Source organism: Lycium barbarum, chromosome 2, assembly GCF_019175385.1.
Source record: "Lycium barbarum isolate Lr01 chromosome 2, ASM1917538v2, whole genome shotgun sequence".
Taxonomy (NCBI): domain Eukaryota; kingdom Viridiplantae; phylum Streptophyta; class Magnoliopsida; order Solanales; family Solanaceae; genus Lycium; species Lycium barbarum.
In genome coordinates, this window is record NC_083338.1 from 3,891,194 (window position 1) to 3,913,377 (window position 22,184).

Here is a 22,184-nt window from a genome sequence, read left to right on the forward strand (position 1 = left end):
AAAGAAGAAAATATGTGTTTCTTTTAAGCCACTTGCTTCCTAGAAAGTCTGCTAGCATGGCAAAAGGCTAGTATATATGTCAAATTTCCCCACTTTCTTACCAAAGCATCGACCCCACACACAACACACACATACACACACAAACGTATTCTGTCGGTGTATAAGAATCAAATCGTATACAAGATCGGTCTGAGAGTTTAACTAATTAATATTATATACGATGGTATAAATAATTTTCTTCTGCTATTAAGTTACCCATGAAATATCTACAAGTAAATTTTCAGAAAATAAACTTGTAAATAAGTGAAGCTATTTGGTATAACAAAATATATATTGGCGACTTGATGATACTAATTTTTCTTTATACTTCCGTGTACATAAGATAAATTCTAGTCTCTAAGTATGTACCGTATGTAGTGAAATCAGAGGCGAATCCAAGATTTCAAGAGAATAGGTTCAGCATTACTTTTAAGATAATATTAATTTTATAGTAACATTAACTTGACAAGCAAAAGATAAGTAAATTGTTTTATAATCACAATGGCATCAAAGAGATGCATAATTAAAGGCTGCTTTAGAATTATTATTATTTTTAAATGCAAAAGTGGTGCAAGTAGTTAGTAGGTTTCAATCCTTCAACCTCGAGGATTTAGACTTGACACTTAACCAGTGCTCCATTCAATCTCAATTGATCATGGGTTTCTTCAACTAATATTAGATATCTTTTAAGAATTATACATATAATATATCGAGTTTAATCAGAGAATCATGTGTTCACGTGACCCATTTTTTCAATCTAAATTCGCCGCTGAGTGAAATGTCTTGCTTGTGTGTATTCTTTTTTGGGTTGAGTATGAATTTAGGTGCAAATGAAGCTGAAGCAATTTCGAGAACCAACAAAAGAAAAAGAAAAGGACTTGACAGATGTATTATCTTTCCATAGATTAATGAATATTTTTTTTATTACATGATGCCAATATTATGCTTTTTAGAGATGTTCTCTAATAATGTATCCACTCGGGAAGAACTATCACTGCTAGAGGTTTTCTCCGGAACTATCACTGCTAGAGGTTTTCTCCACCGACATTCAGTAGAAATTTTGTGCTATAAACATTATTTCTCACCTCATTTTTATCGAATCAATTCTCTGAAAAAACGCATGATGGAAACAAATTTTCATTGAAACGCTGAAAAGCTTTCTAATTTTTCTGTGTAAAAACACTACTATTTCGATTTTCCCACCAACATTCAGTAGAAACAGCCAGTGAACATGTTTAATGGGAAAATAGTAATGTTTTAGTAGTGTATCTTTGTTCAAAATGCATTAATTAATAATTACACTGTATAAATAAGTTAAGAAATATCTTTATTGGTAGGTAAAACAAATCATGCCGCTTATGATTGTACCATAACATGCATTTCGAGAGAGCTTCTTACATTTGGTATCTAAAATGCTATTTTAGAGTAATATCACGTTTACTTGTCCATTATTTTAAAAATAATTTTTCATTTTTATTTATTCATTTTTACATATTAAGAGAAAAATAATTTATTTTTCCTGTGTTTACCCTTAGCATTATTTACTTATTCCAAATCATTTACCAAATTCACTAAAAAATCATACACCAATTAATATGGCTACTATGATAAAATTATATGCACTTCATTTATTGTTTCTTAAGGGGTGTGTAAAGTCCATAGTGGACAAGCAAAAGTGAACGGAGGGAATATTATCTTGTTTCTATTATTTCTCATCATCATCAACCACAAAAACAACAACATACCCAGTATAATCACACCAGGTGGGGAAGGGGGGATAGAATATACGCATACCTTACTTCTTGTTTCTATTATTTCTCATATTTGCCAAAAATAGTTATTCCAGAATATTTATTATTTTAAGAAAATCAAGAAAAAACTAATGATTTTATTCAATTATACCTTTAAGATTAATAGAATGATCATTTATTAGTGAAAAATCAATTTGACGAAAGGCCAAAGGATGAATAATAGTGAATTAGTCGTTTGACTCTTATTATTAATATTTTCTTACGAAAAAGGTATAAAGATTAAAGACTAAAACTTAAAAATATAACTTAAATTTGATTTTGTTTATTTCATTTATGTTCTTAACGCGATTTATTCATGCCAAATTTGAAAAAAGTTACGATCTTAAATTATATGAAAATTGTTTAGATCAAACAAATATTATTTTCTCTCAGGGTAGAAGCAAGAGAATTTAAGCAAAATAATTTGTTTCAAATTTTGAACCTTGATCTAAACAATATAAGGAAAATTTGGTTCGAGAAGCGAAGCTCAAGCGTTTTGGGATCCAAGACGCATTGTTATATAATTGATCGGTCAATTGGTTTAATTTGGTCAATGCTTGTTAATTAAAAACAAATTAATCTTGGGTTTGTACAGCATGAATTCAAACTTTGCACTAACTATGATGCACCATCATAGGAGATGTGATCAGAGGTTATGTACTTTCACATGTATATAAAGCGGTAAAAAGAACCTTCTAATTTAAGGTTTGGTTGAAATTTAAGAATTGTTTTTGGTTCCCATTCGATTGTTCAAGTTATACGAAATTTTCATTCTAATCCCCAAGAAATAATTTGCTACTTTTTATGTCATTTTGCTTAGAAAGCAGGGAAAAGATTTACTCTAATGATTTTATGATTTGACTAATAAATCCTTATTTAAACTACTACAAAGCAACAGATCAAGAAAATATTGTGATCACTACATCTTACCAAAAGAAAAAGAAATTTTCTTACATGCATCACGATTCATGGGTGCTTCATTTTCATTTGATTTTGACATATTTGAAAAAAGAAAGAGGGTTAAGTTATACGTACTAATACTGTAAATATTTTCTTACGTCACCAATGTATTTTGACTATTATAGAAAATTATTTTACTTTTTTGGGAGTATCGATTAATATTTATATACAGAATTGAGCACCTCTTTCAACAGAAAAGAACTTAGACCAGACATGTGTAGTGATTCTTTTCGCCTTTTCTTTTCATTTTTTTCTTCTTCTTGAGAAAAATGATTAGTAACAAATGTTTAAATTAATTAAGCTCACCCCCGACGACTGTTGTTTTCAATATTCTGAAATTTGATTAATTTCAATTTATGCCACATTAGATTCATTAAAAGAGGAAATGCGTCTTATTAGGATTTTTTCACTTTGTTGATGTGGAATCATCAAATAAAAATTATATTATCTTAAAATCCATTCATAAAAAAAATACACTGGAAGCCGTTGCAATAGTACCGTTCTCCCTATTTCCCAAGTCTTTTTCAGAACAATATTTTCTATCTTTTTTTTTTGTTGTTGTTGTTGCATGAAGGAAAAGTCCAATATGTCAGTATAAGTGGAGATGTTAACATCCTAACTATGATGGCACTGAAATTTGTGAAGGAGCGGGGTAGTGTCAATTATAGGAAAGAATCATAAATAGTCTCTTTTCAATTTCTATGATTGAAAATAAGTTGGTGGTGTTGAAGTTTCAAAGTTCACAAGGAAAACTTTAGGATAACGTCATCTTTTTATATTAAAAATAATATAATTAAAATTTTCATTTTTTGTTAATAAAATTACTTATAATAACATAACTATTTATAATTATTTTAGTTGTTTGTTAAAAAAATTATGTCCAGTCAAATATATTTTTAACTATATAGAAGCAAACCCATGCTTCGTCGTCAATCTCTATTAAAAAAAAAAAGGGTGGGCCCCAATCTTCTTTAATGGTAGAAAAATTGTAAAAAAAAAAATAATAAGATGGGGTCCACTGTTCCATAATAGTAGAGATTAAAAAAATTAAGGTGGATCCGCGTGGAGAATTAGGAGACAATTGGAAAAGAAATAATAAGATGGGATCCACGTGAAAAAGTAGAAGACAATTGCTAGGAAAAAAATATTTAAGGTGGGGCCCACTCTTTCATAATAGTAGAGATTAAAAAAATCAAGGTGGGGTTCGCATGGAGAAGTAGAAGACAATTGCAACAGAAAAAAATAGGATATTTAAATAATGATAATAAGTTCAAAAAATGGTAAAGGTACGCTTAGAGAAAATGTAAAGAAGAGAAGTTCGGGAAAAATAAATAACGATTTAAATTGAACACAAAATCTGCTAAAGAAGTCATAAAACCAAAAGATTTAAAACTTATACCATACATCTAACACCAATAATGAGGAATAACATCAAGAAGGCGAAATATAAACGGTCTTCTATAATAGCAATAAATATATTAGAAGCATGAGTTGGGGTGGTTTTGTAACACCTCGTAGCTTCGGGCGAAGTTTTGACTCATAAGATGATAATATAATGGAACCAATATGAGGGTTATAGGAAGTGTTTTGAAAACTAATCAAGTCATAAGAAATGTCTTTAGGCAAAGCAAAGTTAGAAGCCACTCTACGGGGCATGTTTGCAAGTGAGTTTGTAGAAGGTCTTACTTCCAACGACCATAACCCCTTTATTAATTAGGAATTTGGGAAAACTTCCTAAATGAAAGTTGTAGCCCTTTGAAATAACTTTCCAACGGTATATTATGGGGGTAAAGGAGATATCTGTACAAAGAGTTATGGCCATTTTACTGAAGGATTACAGTGCAGTCCATTCACTGATCATGTTATACGAACTTGTTATACGACCCATATAATTTTATACGGACCGTATAACTCGTCCGTACTTCATGAAGCTTCAAATCGACGTTCTGTTTTCAGCCATGATAAAATATGGTCATATTATACGGACCGTATAACTTTATACGGACCGTATAATATGTCCATATGACTTTCGCCTCACTTTTGCATAAATTCAAGCCTTGAGTTCTTTTATTTCATTATTCAAAATTCCAAGCCCTAGCAACAATCCAAAACATCAAGGTAAGTCAATCCAAACCCTTCCAACTCAATTCTAACATATACTCTAATAATCTAAGCAAGAAATCATTGTTCATAAACTATTACCAGGTATGTAGAGTTACTATCTACGTGTGGGAACATCATTGTTCTTCCCCACGCCTCAAAATCCATAAATTATGATTCTCTACTAAAATTAGGGTTTCTATACCATGCGCATGATAACCCTAGGCCCATGTCCATGATTATATTATGTATAAATTGTTATTATTCTATCATTGTGTTCTTAATAACTCCATATGATTATTGAGAATCAGTCTGTAATCCATGAAAACCCATATCTTGTATTTCATGGGTTCTTGCATGCATGTTTTAGCTAAAATGATTATTTCATGAATATCCTACATGTCTACAAGTTTTCATGCAACTATATTATATAATTACTTTCATGCTATGATACAAGATACATAAATGCTAAATACAAGTTATTTCATAAAACCACGTTTACAAGTTATTTCATGATATCTATGTACAAGCAAGTTATATTCATAAAAACCATGGGCAGCAAGTGCCACTTATTTTACATGTTCATGTGTTTGGGAGTTGCATTAATTACCGAGAAGGCTTCAAACAGCCTGAAACTACTTAGCCACTGTAGGATGAGGATTGCTCCACCTATGCTTAAGATGATCTCTCATAATGACCGGATCCTTTCATAATATTATTAAATCTCATGTCCCTGGTAAGGTATGAGTGTTCTGCTGGTAGGACGCAAGTACCATACCATTTGTCGGTTATATTTACTGCTCTCCCTACTCACGATACTTTACACATGTTATATATGTATATGTACTCATGTTCATGATCATGTTTCAGCTCAGTCTTTGTTATGTTATTTCCATGTCCCACATTAATTCTTTCAGTTGCTTTACATACCAGTACATTCAATGTGCTGACGTCCCCTTTTATTGCCCGGGGGCCTGCATTTCACGATGCAGGTACGGATTTACAGGACGACGCCTCTGCTCATTAGGATCTGCACGTACCAACTTATTGGTGAGCCCCATCTCATTCGGGGTTTAGGCATTGTCTTTCTTATTTAGTTTTGCATCTAAAAGTATGCTAGGGGCCTTATCCCAGCAAGTATGTTACGTGTTTCAGACTCATGTTAGAGGTTTCATAGACAAGACAAGTGTCATGTTAGACTTCCAGAGTTGGTTAGCCGGTTTGGCTCATTTATGATATTGTCGGCATTCATGACTTAATCAAGTACCTATGTTTAATATTATTACTTACTATGTTTTATAAAAGCTCATCATGCACTTCACGTTATATTTCCGCTCATGTATGCCTCATGATGATTCAGCAAGCCATGTGGTTCGCTCGGTCACATGCAGTCAGGCACCGAGTGTCGTGTTACGCCCAGGCCATGGTTCAGGGCGTGACAGGTTTCGTCGTCCACCTCCTACTCATGTTTAAAAAAAAAAAAAAAAAAGTGGACCCAATGTTAAAAAATCAAGCAATATCAAAAACAAAAAAAAGTGGACCCCGTATTAAAAAAACAAGCAATATCAAAAACAAAACAAAAAATGTGCACTCTATATTAAAAAATCAAACAATATTCATGTAATTCCCAAAGTATCCATTTCTTGTGACATCAATCGACTTCAACCTTTGTAAATGAGCCAACTCTTCTGGCAAATCTCCACGAAAAGTGTTGTTGTTGATGTTGAGGGAAACAAGAAATGAGAGGTTTCCAAGGTGTGGAGGAATGGTACCATGAAGTTGCATGCTAGAAATGTCTAAAGCAGTGACTCGATTGCGGCGAGAGTTGCAAGTGATTCCAATCCAGCTGCATTGGGCCGAAGAAGACCAATTTCTTGCTAAGATGTTGTTAGGATCAGAAGAAATGTGAGATTTCAGTACAAGAAGAACAGCTTCATCAGTGCTAATAGTGGGAACAGTAGCAAGTGAAGTATGGTGATGAAGCAACATGAGAATTGCAAGAGCAAAGAGAAAATCACAACTTCTGCCCATAACTATGACAGGCAGGTTTTTTTTTTCTTTTTTTCCTAGCACAAAGAATGGACAAAGCAAAGGAATGATCTTAGTTGGTCTAATTTATGATATCAGATTCAATAGTCTTGGAGTTTTATTTGGTTAAGGGTGTCAATTATGAGTACAACAAGTTGTATTGTGACCACATATTTTTCTGTATTTTTCTTCCGTGGGGCTTGGGGTGGAGAGTCAACTGAAATAGACACGTATGTCTCTGAAGGAGGCTAGGATTTCTTACTCCTAAGGAGGATAGGCCGATAGGATTTTCTTACTGCTAATGGAAATAAACACTAATGTGGTAAAAATATGCCATTAGTGATAAAATTTGGGGGTGTCATTCCGAATACGCCTGAAATTTGTAAAATGCAAGTGCTCATTGAGAAGAAGAAAAAGAATTTCTATTGATAAAATACCATTTATTCGTGATAACCCAGGACGAAATTCAGTGATAAAATTTGGGGGTGTCAAATGAGTGGATTAAGCTGAATTTCAGCGACTTAAAATGGAAAGAGTAATTACTTGTCGGGTCGTTAACCCGCTCTAGTGTTATTTGGCTGAGATGGATTAGATTAAGGTAGGACAAACAATAAGTCATTTCCCAATCCGCCAACTCTTATTATATTAAGTTTAATTTTATTTTCTAAAAATTATTAAATTATAATTTTCTATATTATGGCTATGTATAGCCTATTAAAATTTAAAAAATTAATATTTTGACAAGGCTTCTCATAGGTCAGTGTAGATTATGTATTTAGCCCAACTCAGCACAATTGTTGATGGGCTAAACTGGACGGACCAAAATATACCATGTGATGGAATTATATAAGTTGTAATTTCATAATGGAATCTTATTTGCCTGATTTTTTTAATTAGAACTCGTGTTTACCTCTCTACTGTAAAAGAACCAAATAGCAGAGGAGATCAATTATGGAGAACAAGAATCATAATATCTTGTATATATGATGTACTTGTGGAAAAGAAACTCTTTTATGTTTAAAGTTATAACTGATCATACTCTGATAGTTAGAAGAAAAAAATTGTACTATTAATGCGTATAAATTAAAGGAAAAATAACATTCTATGTCTATTTGGAGAAAAAATTTACCCGAAACGGCCCTTTTATACATTATTATACACTTTTATACAGGTTATGTATTGTCTACAGTAAGTGTATAATGTTGCATATCATGTGTATATATACTATTGAAAAAAAAATTGTCTATGCAAATGTAAATTAAAATATGGTTATTTTATGCTGAATTGTATATGATTGAAATTATCCCTAAATTAAATATTTATTAAATGAGAAACAAAACAAAAGAGAAGACCGAAGAGGAAGAATCAAAATTGGCATGTTCTTTAATTATGAATAAGAAGAATGATATCTTTTTCATGCAATCAACCACTCTAAAATGGTCAATTAAATAATAATATCATTTTCCTTGCCACGATATTCATTCACCTACCCTTTGCCTAATCTTTGATTTCCGCTAGTCTCTCTCTAACGTAAGCTATATATCTAATGCCTATTAAATAATCAAATACTAAAAGAACATAGATGAATTAACTTCGAAATCATTGCTAATCTATTGCTAAATAGTTCGTAACTCAGGGTTCTTTTATAGTCTGTAGTTACTCTGTGGTCAAATAGGATTAACGGCAATTTTTTGTTATTTTGTGACAAAAGTCATCGGTTGCTATTCCTTTTTGGGATCTTTAAACAACTAGCCGGGCGGATTCAATATTTATTTTTTCTAGCTAACATATATAGATTATATATTTGTTATACATAATTATACACATATCATATACATATTATACATATATTATATATTCATCGGCTTTTTTAGTTTAAGTTGTTGGATGACTATTGAGTTCATTCTTCTTTTATTTTTTGTAACGAAATGAATTTGTAACCCACATAAATGTTATTTTGTGGGTATCCTATGTTTGAGTTTTGCAATTAGCCGTCCCCAAAACAGTAGACCAAGACCACTCTAAGCAGTCAACAATTGTTTGCTTTGAAGTATTTGACTCTCACATGTGAATCAATTGAAGTGTTGTCGGTTTTACATATTGCATTTTCCTTTCAACTTCATTGTAGTAGACCATGTTGCAATATTCTGAAAATATATAAAGAATGAACAAAAAAAAAAGTGGATTTATTTCGGGAATTTTATGTTCCCAAAATGGAGATTATCAAAATAAATTCAATAGAATATGAATAGGCATCTATCAACATTCCAGTCTTTCTTCTCCTTTCGAAGTCTATTCAAAAGAGAATTCAGTACTTTGATGCTCTATCGAAATTTATCACTATTTCTTTTCTCTACTGATAAAGGTTTATCCCGAGTTACAAGATCAATCTTTTTTCTTTTTCTTCTTCTTCTTTTTTAAAAAAGAAAATCTTTTTCCTTTCGTTATGATAATGTAAAGCATGAGGTCAAAATCATATTGTTTCTAATGATGGGAAAAACTTCAATGTTATATATAAAATTCAGAAGATAAAGAGTGAAAATTGTGGATGTGGGAATTCCGATCCCGAAATGGAGATTATCATATAAATTCAATAGAATATATAGAGGCTTATTGGTATTCCGAACTTTCTTCCTCTTTCGAAGAGTATTCGAAAAAAAGTTCAATACTTCCTGATCGTGAATATCTGCAATGATTATTTGCTATTCAAAAATTCTTAATCATATGAGTGAGAAGATACCTGGTTGGACTGGTCTTCATTTTAATCTCATATACAAGACCATTAAAATAAACCAAAAGAGCTCTTCTTCTTTTATAATTACAAAATTTCGTTTCCCCTCAACTTTACCTACCCATCTATTATTTTTTCGTACCTTAAGAAAGATATAAAGAAAGTAGGTTTAAGTAAGATAGGTCCAAGTAAAATATTTTTAAAAAATCTCAAAATAAAAACATTTGATCCACTAAATGTGTAAGAAAATTATATTTCTCAATTTAAAAAAGTAAATTAATTCATGAGACTGACCCCTAAACAAAGGGCTTGTGGATGCTCCTGTATTTGTAGGTGGAATATTGTGGTCCACCCCATATCTAATCTTAGAATTAATTAACTAGCCGCTCTATTAGGCTTGTGTGACTATTGTGGTTGGCTACATCAAAATACATACATAGTGTTGAAATAGTTTTAATTTTTATAAAATGGTATATAAAAAAGAAAATGTACTATCAGATCACTTAAAAATAATCACGCATAATCATTTATGAAAATTACTAAAATTGGTTACGGAATGATATAATAAGTAACCTACTATAACATATTAAGAGCATTGTAAATAGCATAAAGAAGCTAAGTATATTGCCCAAACTTATGTTACTAAGATCATTCAAAAATGATGTTGCATTCGTATCGAATTCTGAAGAAATTCATAGCTTTGGAGGATCCAAGCTAGTGAATGGTAAGTATTTCTTCATTTTTGACTAAAAATTTAAGTTTCGAACATTAAAATTAAGACCCTTTTTTATAAAGAAGTTTTTACCTCTTAAAATGAGATTTAATCATGCGATTAATCAAAATCTAAAGTGAACCGAATAGTCGGGCGACAATTTTTTATTTAAAAAAATCCATGTTTTCTGGTTTCTCTGTCCAATCTAATATCCACCATTCCCCACTAGGGTATCACATTAATTTTATCATCCAATATTCTGATCCCAGAAGTTTAATATCTACTTTTCAGTCCAGACATATTTCTTATTCTGTAAGACTTCCCACCTTAAAAAATTCAGTTATTTGTACTGCCAAAAAGTCCCCACAATATCTTCCTTGAAGTTTGAACTCTCAAACAATTCCAAATTACTTCCGAGATTTTAAGAGAAAAAATCCTTTCGAGCTTTAATCATATGGTCACTCTTTTACCTTCTTTTTTTTAATTTGTTACGTGGCACCCGCTTTGAAACTCTCATTAATTTCAATTTGCGCCACGTAAATTCATTAAAGAGGTAAACGCTTTTCACCAGATTTTTTTAATTCTCAAGAATCGAATTCCAAACTTCTAATTAAATGTGGAAGAATATTATCGTTTGCGTCATTCTTTTTTTTTTCCCCTCTTCTATCACCCCTTTTTCCAATTTTATAATGTTTTCACAACTATTTTTCTTCTGTTCTTCCCCTAGGTAAGAGAAGGGTGTCATTAGATGAGACTTAAGGTTGATCTTCAAAAATAGAAAAATGTAGTAGAAAAGTAAAGAGGGAAACAAAAACAGAAATTTAAGTTAGTGGGGGGTAATTCCAGCAATGAGAAAAGTCCAAGTGGAAAGTGAGGAAAATGAAAGTAAGTGAACAGAGGGAATCAAAGTTCTCTTAAGTCATATGTGGTGAAGATTATTGGCACTTTGCATGAAATTTAGTGGTTCTTGAAATCATGATAAAACTTGTAAAAGAAACAAACAGAAAAGACCCTAATCCAAAATTGAAAATTGAGGACTTTGAATCATTAAGTGCCACTATCGTTACAAAGAAAGGATGCCTCATAAAAAGAATATTATAATGTTCATTGACTTTTTTATTGAAGTGAATGATTTATCAACTCAATAGTAGATTTAGCACTTTGGGGTAGGTCATATTTTTTTATATAAAAGGAACAAGAAAATTCTAAGGCATTTTACAAAGATTGACAAAATCACAAGGGAAGAAATAATATTGAGGACAACAATTTTCAGGGATAAGAATTTGACCTTAGGTTGATATTAAAAAGGGAAAACGAAATATAACTCATTTGATTAAAACCAATTGGCATAATAAATATAGGAAAAGGGTGAAATAAAGACATATCATGTAATTAGAGGGCCGGAGGAAGAAGTGTCAAATCCTCAACATTTTGTCCAATCCATTCAAATTTTATTAGCTCAGCTTATTTTGACCCGCCCAATTGTATGTCACTAGTATGACCGAATATTTATGGCTAGTGGCTGTTGAAGTCCAGAGCTAGTTTCTTCTTGTGAGCATACGTCTCCAAGTCATTTTTGGCATGATAAAGGTAGTAAACGCGTGACCCGCGCTCATCTTTGTATATATTTGTCTCGTCAAGTTAATGGCTTTGATATCCATTGTTGGGCTAAGTCAATCCAAATATATTTGTACTACGTTATGACATTGTCTGTTTTGGATCAAATCCATATGAATTTCCTTAAAAAAAACTCGCGCCATTAAGGGTACAACAAACATAACGAAGCCAAATATTTTTGATGAGTGTAATAATAAGGATATGCAAGTCGGCAATTTACAAATTTTTTTTGCTCCTCGTGCAGTATTCAAGAATGCCATGTAATATACGAATCTTAATACCAAAAATATTCATATAGCTCCAACATATTAAGTCAACAATCATATACAGATATACTTCACAGATGTTCCTATCAGGTTATCTCTACATTTGCGGCATCACATTAATTCATTCTCATCTCTCACCCATTTTAAATCTCTATTTTCGACTTCCGTGTATCATCAAAACTACATATATCAATAAATGAGTTGATTCCTGCAACCGTGATTAAACTTCAGTACATATACAAAATTGAAAACTTAATATAACTGACATAGGTAACCAAATAACATGTAAAAGTAGACGGTCCAATTCCACTTTAGTGCGACTACTGACAAGCTGGAGCCTAATCTTTTGAAGTGTTGATAGAGCATCTTTCATGATAATTCTTGCATCAGGCGTCACTAAAGTGCATAGATAACAAACATTGCATCTTTGTGTCGATTTTTTCAGTCCCTGGATGTAGCAAATCAGAATCAACCACCTTATGAATTCCACTTGGTAAGAAATCACTAACCCAACGTTGTATGCTCAATTCTCCAGTAGATGTATCATTACTTACTCTCATTCTGGTAGACGCCTTCATCATTAGGAGGCCAAAACTATAAACATCACAGCTCGTGGTTACTATTCCATCTTGTCCATACTCTGCAATCATGATCGGAAATGGTCATACAAATTTGCTAGTTAACATGGAATATGCCAAAACTTAGAATATCGATCAATATGTAGGGGAAGAATTATTTTGAGTATTTAACAATTTGAGAAAACTTTAAAGAGTTCTAAAGTACCTGGAGCAATATATCCAATGGTTGCAATTGTCCTTATTCGAACAAAAACCTCCCCTGCACCTAACAACTTTGCAATGCCAAAATCACTGATATGGCCAACCATTTCTTGATCTAGCAAGACATTTCTTGGCTTCAAAGTCACAATGCACTGCAGGTGTTGAATAGCCATTGTGGAGATAATCCATTGCAAATGCAACATCTATCATTATATCTATTCTCTGCAATAAATTTAAGAACAAGTTGTGAGAGTATAACCATTTATCAAGTGTCCCGTTGGGCATATATTCCAACACTATGGCCTTGAAATCAAGGTTGGAGCAGCTCGCTATGACTTTGGTCAGATTTTTATGGTGAAGGTTCTGAAGTATCTCACATTCTGTGTCAAAACTTTTGAATACACCCTCCAATTGCACATTGAAGACCTTTTCTCAAAAGTAGTACCATCCTTAAGTATCCCTTTGTAGACCATGCTGAAACTCCCATTACCAAGCAAGTTGCTTTCATTGAATCCTTATGTTGCTTGTTCAAGTTAATAATAGGAAATTCTTTCATGCCCTTTTAGCAGAGACACATCTTCTTGACTAGTATCTTTCTTTATCTTATGAAATCTTATAAATACATATGCGAGAGCTAATACAAGAAATAATAGACCCACTCCCAAAATAATATACAGAATCAAGATTGCCTTTTTCCTCTTTGGAGATTGGATGACACATGGTGACCCATTAAACTTAGAATCACCACAGAGTGCATCATTGGAAAAGAAAGATTGACCTGTGGCTTTTGCAAAAGGACCACCAATAGGAATCTCTCCACTGAGCTTATTGAATGAGATGTTCAGGTAGTTAAGATACATAAGAGCTTCTAATGACTTTGGTATTTCACCACCAAGATTGTTATAGCACAAATCCAAAAGTTCTAATGCCAACATTTTGCCAAATGAATATGGAATAGGTCCATCTAATCTATTATTATGTGCTAGAGAAAGTTTAATCAATTTATCTAGACCACCTAGTATTCTTGGAATCTACCAGAAAAATCATTTTTTGACAGATCAATGAGTATTGCAGCCTTTAAATTTCCAATCCACAAGGGAATTTTCCCACTCAATAAATTAGATGAAATATTGAATTCTATGAGATCGTGAAGTCCCCCCAAGCTTGCAAGTAATCTAGAATTCAACATGTTGTGAGCTAGATAAAGTGTCCTCAAACTAATAACATTCCCTAAGCATGGTGGCACCGATCCAGAAAACTGGTTTCTTGACAAGTCTAATGCACCAAGATTCTTTAAATTGCACATAACAATTGGTATGGTTCCTTCAATCTCGTTGCTTTGTAGGTAAAATTCTTGAAGGTTCAACATACTTTGGACAATATTTGGAATATGTCAAGTCAACTCATTGTTAAACAGACTAATCCTTTTCACTCCAGTAAGATTACCATACAACAGAATCTCAGAAAATGAAAGTACTCTTAGTTTCCTACAGTTTGTCAAAGATGTCAAGAAGCTCAATGTTGAATCACTGAAAAAATTATTCCCCCAATAGTTCAGAAACTCAAGGTTCTTTAAGTTACCAAGTGATTCAGGAATTGGACCTGTGAAACTGTTGCCGGAGAGATCAAGTACTCTGAGACTTGAATAATTTGAGATGGAAGCAGATATAAAACCACTCAGATTGTTTTCCGCACAAATAAATAATTCTAGGAAGAGCATTCCATGACCTAAATCTGAAGGTAAAGTACCTAAAAGCTTGTTTTCTGAAAGTGTTAGGACATTTAGTGTTGGCATGTTGCAAATGCTTGTAGGGATAGAACCAATTAACGCATTCTGGGCCAATTCTAGCCCTTGTAGTTTCTTAAGATTACCTAACTTCACTGGTCTCCAGTTAATTAGAAAATATATATGGCTACATGTTTGGCAGAAGTAAAAAGGGGATGAAAATTTGAAATACTTTGTAAAGAAATACCATACTACCTTCCAAGTATTGTCCTCTAAGATTTAATATTTCGAAGAGTTGTTAAGTTAGCTAACTCTCTTGGTATAGTTCCAATAAACTCATTGAACGACAATGACAAAAATTTAAACTTTATGCATTTCTCCATGTTTGGTGGAATAACTCCATCTAGGATGTTGCTTGAGAGGTAAAGCCCTTCCAAATTTGGAAGATGGTCGCATATAGTTGTTGGAAGCTTTCCACTAAAATTGTTGCCGCTTAGAGCAATCACTTGCATCGTCGTACTGTTAAAGATTGTCAGTGCTATAGATCCAGTAAGATGATTATATTGCAGGTCTAATATATCCATGTAACCAAGATCACCGAGTTCCCAAAGGACATCACCTTGGAGAAAATTTCTCTGTATTCTCAATACTTCCAACTTTGTTAGATTGGAAAGGGAAGATGGAATTTCTCCCGAAAATTGATACATCAAGAGGTACACAAAGATGATCACTTTGCGTAACAAACTTAAAGATGATAGAATGACTCCGGTGAAGTTATTTCCTGTGACATCAATCGATTTCAACCTTTTGTAAATGAGCTAACTCTTCTGGCAAATCTCCACGGAATGCGTTGTTGTTGATCCTGAGGGAAACAATAAATGAGAGGTTTCCAACGTGTGGAGGAATGGTATCACGAAGTTGCATGCTAGCAATGTCTAAAGCAGTGACTCAATTGTGGCGAGAGCTGCAAGTGATTCCAATCCAGCTGCATATTGGGACGGATTCCTTCTAAGATATTGTTAGGATCAGAAGAAATGTGAGATTTCAGTACAAAAAGAGCATCTTCATAAGTGCTAATTTTGGGAACAGTAGCAAGTGAAGTATGGTGATGAAGCATAATGAGAATTGCAAGAGCAAAGAGAAAATCGCAACTGCTGTCCATAACTATAACAGGCAGGTTTCTTTTTCTTTTCTTTTTTAACTCGCACAAAGAAATGGATAAGGCAAAGGAATGATCTTAGTTGGTCTAGTTTATGATATCAGATTCATTAGTCTTTGGAGTTTATTTGGTAAAGAGTGTCAATTATGAGTACAACAAGTTGTATTGTGACCACATATTTTTCTTTATTTTTCGTCCGTGGGGCTTGGGGTGGAGGGTGAACTGAAATAGACACTTATGTCTCTTAAGGAGGATAGGATTTTCTTACTGCTAATGGAAATAAACACTAGTGTGGTAAAGAAAAATATTACTGTATTAATGAATATACCATTCCAAATATGCCTGAAATTTGTGAAATGCAAGTGCTCTTTGAGAAGAAAAAATAGAATTTCTATGATAAAGTACCATTTATCCTATGATAACCCCAGGGCGAAATTAAGTGATAAGACTTGTGAGGTGTTAAATGAGCGGATGGAGATGAATTTGGACGACTTAAAATGGAACGAGTAATAAATTGATGGGTTGTTGACCTGCTCTAATGTTTTTTGGGCTGAGATGAATTAGATTAATATAGGACAAACAATGAGTTATTCCTAATCCGCCAACTCTTATTAAGTTTAATTTTATTTTCTAAAAATTTGTTTAATTAGCAAACAAAATTATTATTTTCTTTTTTTAATTATGGCTATGTTTAACCTATCAATTTTTAAAACTTAATATTTTGACAAGATTTCTCATAGGTCAATGTACAATTTGTATTTAGATTTTAGCCCAACTCAGCACAATTTATGGGCTAAACTGGGGTTTGGGTGTGGGGGGGGGGGGGGGGGGGGGAGTGTGCAAAATGGGAGTCAAAAACCCGCCAAGCTTAGACGAGTTGGATGATACATATTTTTATTGCCTAATTTTATCGCTCCTACGAAAACTCATATTAGAGTAACCTCAACAACACCAAAGGGGAATGACATTTGAACTTCAAAGTTCAAATGTGTTCTGGAATCCTCCCGACTTAAAAAAAAAATGGAGAGTTAGAGTACTATATGGCAAAAAAAACAAAAAGATATTACTCAATAGTTGTTATTTTGATTCCTTTAGAGCAAGGAAAATTTGGAGCCACAATAATCCTATTTGGGATTTTAGGAAAAAGAATCAGTTTAATAAAGTTATTTCTTAAGATGTTAAGCAGGAAAACATGAAGGTCCTAGCAAACTTGTCCACAGCACTAAATTGTTGCAGGACCAAACTAGACCCATTGATTATATACTAGAAAACACATACGGCTGATGAAAGAGATTCTAAACGAGCCTCAACTAAATTTAAAGGCCCTTTAGCTATATTGTGGACTATTCAAAAATATCGTGAATGTGTATCGAACCTTCCAAAAATTGTACATTTTTTAAGAATTCAACACAAGTATGACAATAGTTCGAAGATTCCAAAAAATATAGCCCTTTATATTGAGCTAAGAACAGACCCTTAATATGAAATTTACATAACACACCTTGGGAAAGAGGAAAAGATTGTTTAAAATCTAGCTACCACTATCTTTCTTTCTTTTTATTTGTTTTCCTATGGGGTCGAATCTGCTACACTTTTCATATTTGAGAAGCCCATTTATTTGGACATAACCCGTCCCCTATCCTACCCCGTCCCGCCATTATTTTTATTTTTTTTGGTTTTGACCTGTCTTGCCTTGCCTTGCCCCGTTTAAGAATTTCCCCTCTATAGTCATCTCTACGCCAAGCGTCAAGGAAAATGAACGGAACAATTTAAGATCTTGTCAACTACTTAGGTACAATTCAAATAAAACAAAGGTCCCAACTTCAAACTTAACATAGTAAGTGTCACGCCCCGAACCATGATCTGGGCGAAACATGGCACTAGGTGCCTTACTGCATGTGACCGAGCGAACCACATGGCTTGCTGAATCATCATGAGGCATAACATGAGCGGAATATAACGTGAATGCATGATGAGCCTTTATAAAACGTAGTAAGTCATAATACTTAATAAAAATACTTGTTTAAACATGAGTGCGGAAATAACATGAATGAGCCAAAATGGCTATACAACTCCGAATGTCTGACATAACATAACTGACTTGTCTAGTCTATGAAACCTCTATCATGAGTCTGACTGGAAAACATACTTACTGGGACAAGGCCCCAAGCATACCTTAGATGCATAACTAATCATAAACAAAAGTTGACTAAACCCCGAATGAGATGTGGCTCACCAATAAGCTAATATGAATGCTGTCCTACTGAGCAGATATGTCGTCCTGTATATCAGTACCTGCATCGTGAAATGCAGGCCCCCGGGCAATAAAAGGGGACGTCAGCACATTGAATGTACTGGTATGTAAAGCAACTGAATGAAATAACATGGGACATGAAATAACATGATAAGAACTGAAACTGAAAACCTGGACATGAACATGAGCATGAGTATGAGCAAGAGTACATATATATATATATATATATATATATATATATATATATATATATAACATAAGTAAAACATGATAAGTAGGGAGAGCCTTTCATAAACCGACATGTGATATCACCACGTGGGTACGTGGAGTCTGGTACCTCGCCAGACCAGCAGAGCCCCTATACCTTGCCAGGGTATAAGGTGGTAACGTGCCTGATGGATCCATTCAGTGTAAAATTAAGGTATCGTCCTAACTGGGCGGAGCGATCCTTATCCTATGGTGGCTACATAGTTTCAGGCTATCTGAGCCTTCTCGGTACTTCGTGCAACTCCCAAAAACATGAACATAATATAGTTGGCTAAGAAGCCCATGATTTTCGTGAATTAACTTGTACTTGTCTTGTAATCATGATTTCATGAAATAACTTGTAAACATGGTTTCATGAAATAACTTGTAAAACATGGTTTCATGAAATAACTTGTAAACATGGTTTCATGAAATAACTTGTATTTAGTATGTATGTATCTTGTATCATAGCATGAAAGTAATTATATAATATAGTTGCATGAAAACTTGTAGACATATAGGATATTCATGAAATAATCATTCTTAGTCAAAAACATGCATGCAAGAACCCATGGAATACAAAATATGGGTTTTCATAAATTACGGACTGATTCTCAATAATCATAAAGAAATATCAAGAACTCAATGATGGAATTATAACAATTCATACATAATATAATCATGGACATGGACCTAGGGTTATCATGAGCATGGTATTGAAACCCTAGTTTTAGTAGAGAATCATAATTTATGGATTATGAGGCGTGGGGAAGAACAATGATGTTCCCACACGTAGATAGTAACTCTACATACCTGGTAATGCTTCAAAACTTGAATTAAAGAGTTGAACTTTGAAGAAGATTTCCAAAATCTTGAATTTTGAACCTTGACATGGGTTTTCTTGAAAACCCTAGTTTAGGAATGATGATTTCTTGTTTAGATTATTAGAGTATATGTTAGAATTAAGTTGGAATAATTAGAGTAGGCTTACCTTGGTGTTCTTGATGATGGAGGAGGGTCGGAGGTCGTTCTAGGGCTTGAAGGAATGAAAAATAATGATTTAAACTGATATGGACGAATATATACTGTTTTGAAAAATTAAATTTTCGGCCCAGTTAAATACTGGCCGTATTTTGAAATACTGGCCGTATTTTGAAATACGGACTGCACTGCGTCTCTTCAGTAAAATGGTCATAACTCTTTGTACAGATGTCTGTTTGACTCCCATAATATACCGTTGGAAAGGTATTCCAACGGGCTACAACTTTCATGTTTAAAGGTTTCTCAAATTATCAACTAAACAAGGAGTTACGGGTGCCCGAAGTAGGCTGGTCAACCACTTTCGTAATACGGACAAACTTTCAAATTTTTCTCTAAAACTCTAACGTTATGAGTCTAACATGAGTTCTAAGATACGAGGTGTTACAGTAAGATCACTTGAACCAAAAGTGTTGGCAAAAAATGATTCAAGGATCATATTGAGGAAAGGAAATTTCATTGATTTGGGAAAATCACTTAAAATATTTTCATGAAAAATGTTTAATGCTTAGAATCTGGAAGGTAAACTGAAACGCATAAATTTTCTTCTCAGCCTCTTATAAAATCTTTTGATTAGTTTCAATTCCACAACTATAAACAAATCTGAAGCGTTCAACCAATTAGACGCGTTAGCTGACCCCTGATTCACGTAGACCAAGGGTGAATACTCATTTTTTGTGGCAGGGCTACCGACTTATTAATCATTTTCACTCCCCATGCTTTCGCACCTCACCATCGGTAGGAGCCCATATAGTTGCGTTCGCTTTTTGGCATTCCTTTGTAGAATAGAGTCTATTCTATAATATACTCTTCTTTGAATCCAAGACAGCTCCTATTGCTCAAAGCTCGACAGTAGAGTCAAAGTGTGTTAATCCCTATGTTGTGCGGAGCTGAGTATCTTTTATTCACTGGGATAAGATATTTCCTATGCAGGGAGTAAAGCACAGGATCATGAGTTGTTATACGGTAAGTAAACTCTTTCCTTTCTGCAGGCTGCAGCCTATCAAATCGGATCACATAGTTTTAAATATGTCATTACATCATATGTATATGTATTCGTTTTTTGCCCAGATAAAGAATTCCGAATTAATGTCAAGCAAGATCCATCGATCAATAATGCCGCGTGAAAGACTAATGGTCGTCATGAATTGAGGATAAATAAGCCAAAGTTGTTACCTATAGTCTCACTCAATGAGACAGAGTCGTACGTTGTCTTCATCAACAGAACCAAGAAGAAAATCTATAATATCACCTCCAGCATAACAACAAATCAACAATAAAAAGATAACGCAATACAATATTTGATCATGAATTAATTGTTTATACAAGAACAGAATCAAAATTCAACTCAATTTACCTATGCTCTAACTGTATACATCAAAAAAATTATAAACTTTATTTCTCTCACTGTACATATTACATTAAAAATATCAAAAACAAAGATATATGACAAAAATTTACAAACCTGGTTCACATTCACGTTTAGAACCATCCCACGTTGGAATATTGGTAGAACCATTAGTCTGAAAACTCAATGTTATTCTTTCACAAAACAAACGCATTTTTTCCAACTTCCACAACATTCTACCTTTATACTTAATTTGCACATCAATTTTCATATCAAATATAATTTGCCCTCTCTCTCTATCTTTCGCCATTTCGCTAACAACTGATTCCCCGTTGAAGCTCCGTTTGGAATTCGGGAAGGAGAACACGTCCAACATTTGGACCGTGCTCTCCCTCTCGATATCCATACGATCCACAGATGATGTATCGAGCACGACGTACTTGTATACCAACATGGTCTCCGCATGCTCAATTTGGACGGATGAACGATGGTTTGTGTTCTTAACCGACACCTTTGTTTCCCAATTTGCCTTCAACATCGTTCCTGGTCCGCCATTGCCTGAAATATCGAATGAGCGGACCACGAAGGATTCAACCTTGAATGTTGGCTTGAAATTCATGAAGACTTTATACGTGAACGTGCTTATAACCGTCGCGAATAAAATGAAAAAAATCATGAGGCAGAGCATGACTCTGGCGAACGAGAACCCCTGACTAACGTCAGGGGACACGTAAGGCAATGGCCTAGCCGGGTAATTATAGTCGTAATAATTACCCGGGTTATTCGGGTAACCTGGACAAGGTTGAGCATAGGCGGGATGATGCATTTGATGAAATTGAGGTTCTGTTTGGTAATATTGAGGGTTTGTTTGGTAAAAATGTTCTGATCTTTGAGTTTGATATCCCAAAACTGGTTTTGTTTCTTGCTTTGCCATTGCTTTTGGTTTATTAATTCAATTTCTCCTTATTCTTCTTATCCCCTATGTATTCTTCTAATGTATTCTATGAAGAAAAGATAGAAGAACATTGGGGGATCAAGAAAAAATGCAGAGAAATGAGGGGGGGAAAATGAAACTCACATGAAAAGGTAAATTTTAATGTAAGTTAGCCAAATAAGAGCATAAATCTACTGGCTAAGATGTGCTGCACACATGGAAGTGAAACACGAAATAATTCTCGTTAAGTTTATATTATTAGAAAATAATTGACAGTTCAGAATATTTAGGTAAACTCTTACTTCGGATCGAAGTATAATTATTGGTTTTATAATTTGTGAGGACTAAGATTTACACCAAGGGTCTTTTTTTACAATAGAATTGAGATGCATTAATCAAACACTAGTCATTTCTACGAAGAAGTAGGAAGCCACGTTGACAAATTGTAACATTATTT

The 22,184-nt window shown here is 33.6% G+C and overlaps 2 protein-coding genes across 2 annotated transcripts; both read right to left on the minus strand.

Moving 5' to 3' along the window:
- Window positions 1-12,283: 12,283 nt before the first annotated feature.
- Window positions 12,284-14,082, minus strand: LOC132625909 (probable receptor-like protein kinase At2g42960). The gene is made up of 2 exons (XM_060340539.1): window positions 13,027-14,082; window positions 12,284-12,883 (listed from the first exon to the last, which is right to left on the minus strand). The coding sequence occupies exons 1-2, from the start codon at window positions 13,223-13,225 to the stop codon at window positions 12,630-12,632; spliced, it is 453 nt and encodes a 150-aa protein (XP_060196522.1). The 5' UTR covers window positions 13,226-14,082; the 3' UTR covers window positions 12,284-12,629.
- LOC132624603 (probable leucine-rich repeat receptor-like protein kinase At1g35710) lies at window positions 13,238-21,727 on the minus strand. The gene is made up of 5 exons (XM_060339360.1): window positions 20,911-21,727; window positions 15,061-15,529; window positions 14,500-14,935; window positions 13,698-14,053; window positions 13,238-13,244 (listed from the first exon to the last, which is right to left on the minus strand). Exons 1-5 carry the CDS (start codon window positions 21,725-21,727, stop codon window positions 13,238-13,240), a joined length of 2,085 nt encoding a protein of 694 aa, XP_060195343.1.
- Between the last annotated feature and the right edge of the window lie 457 nt (window positions 21,728-22,184).

What these genes read in the sequence shown, in the direction of transcription:
- LOC132625909 (XM_060340539.1), bottom strand. Translation starts at nt 13,225, where the DNA reads ATGTTGCATTTGCAATGGATTATCTCCACAATGGCTATTCAACACCTG. An exon ending in CATTGGATATATTGCTCCAG is followed by an intron (nt 12,884 to 13,026) that starts GTACTTTAGAAC and finishes TCATGATTGCAG; the next exon opens with AGTATGGACAAGATGGAATA.
- LOC132624603 (XM_060339360.1), bottom strand. Translation starts at nt 21,727, where the DNA reads ATGGCAAAGCAAGAAACAAAACCAGTTTTGGGATATCAAACTCAAAGA. An exon ending in TAAACGTGAATGTGAACCAG is followed by an intron (nt 15,530 to 20,910) that starts GTTTGTAAATTT and finishes TTGATGTCACAG; the next exon opens with GAAATAACTTCACCGGAGTC. An exon ending in ATTGGAACTATACCAAGAGA is followed by an intron (nt 14,936 to 15,060) that starts GTTAGCTAACTT and finishes CCAAACATGTAG; the next exon opens with CCATATATATTTTCTAATTA.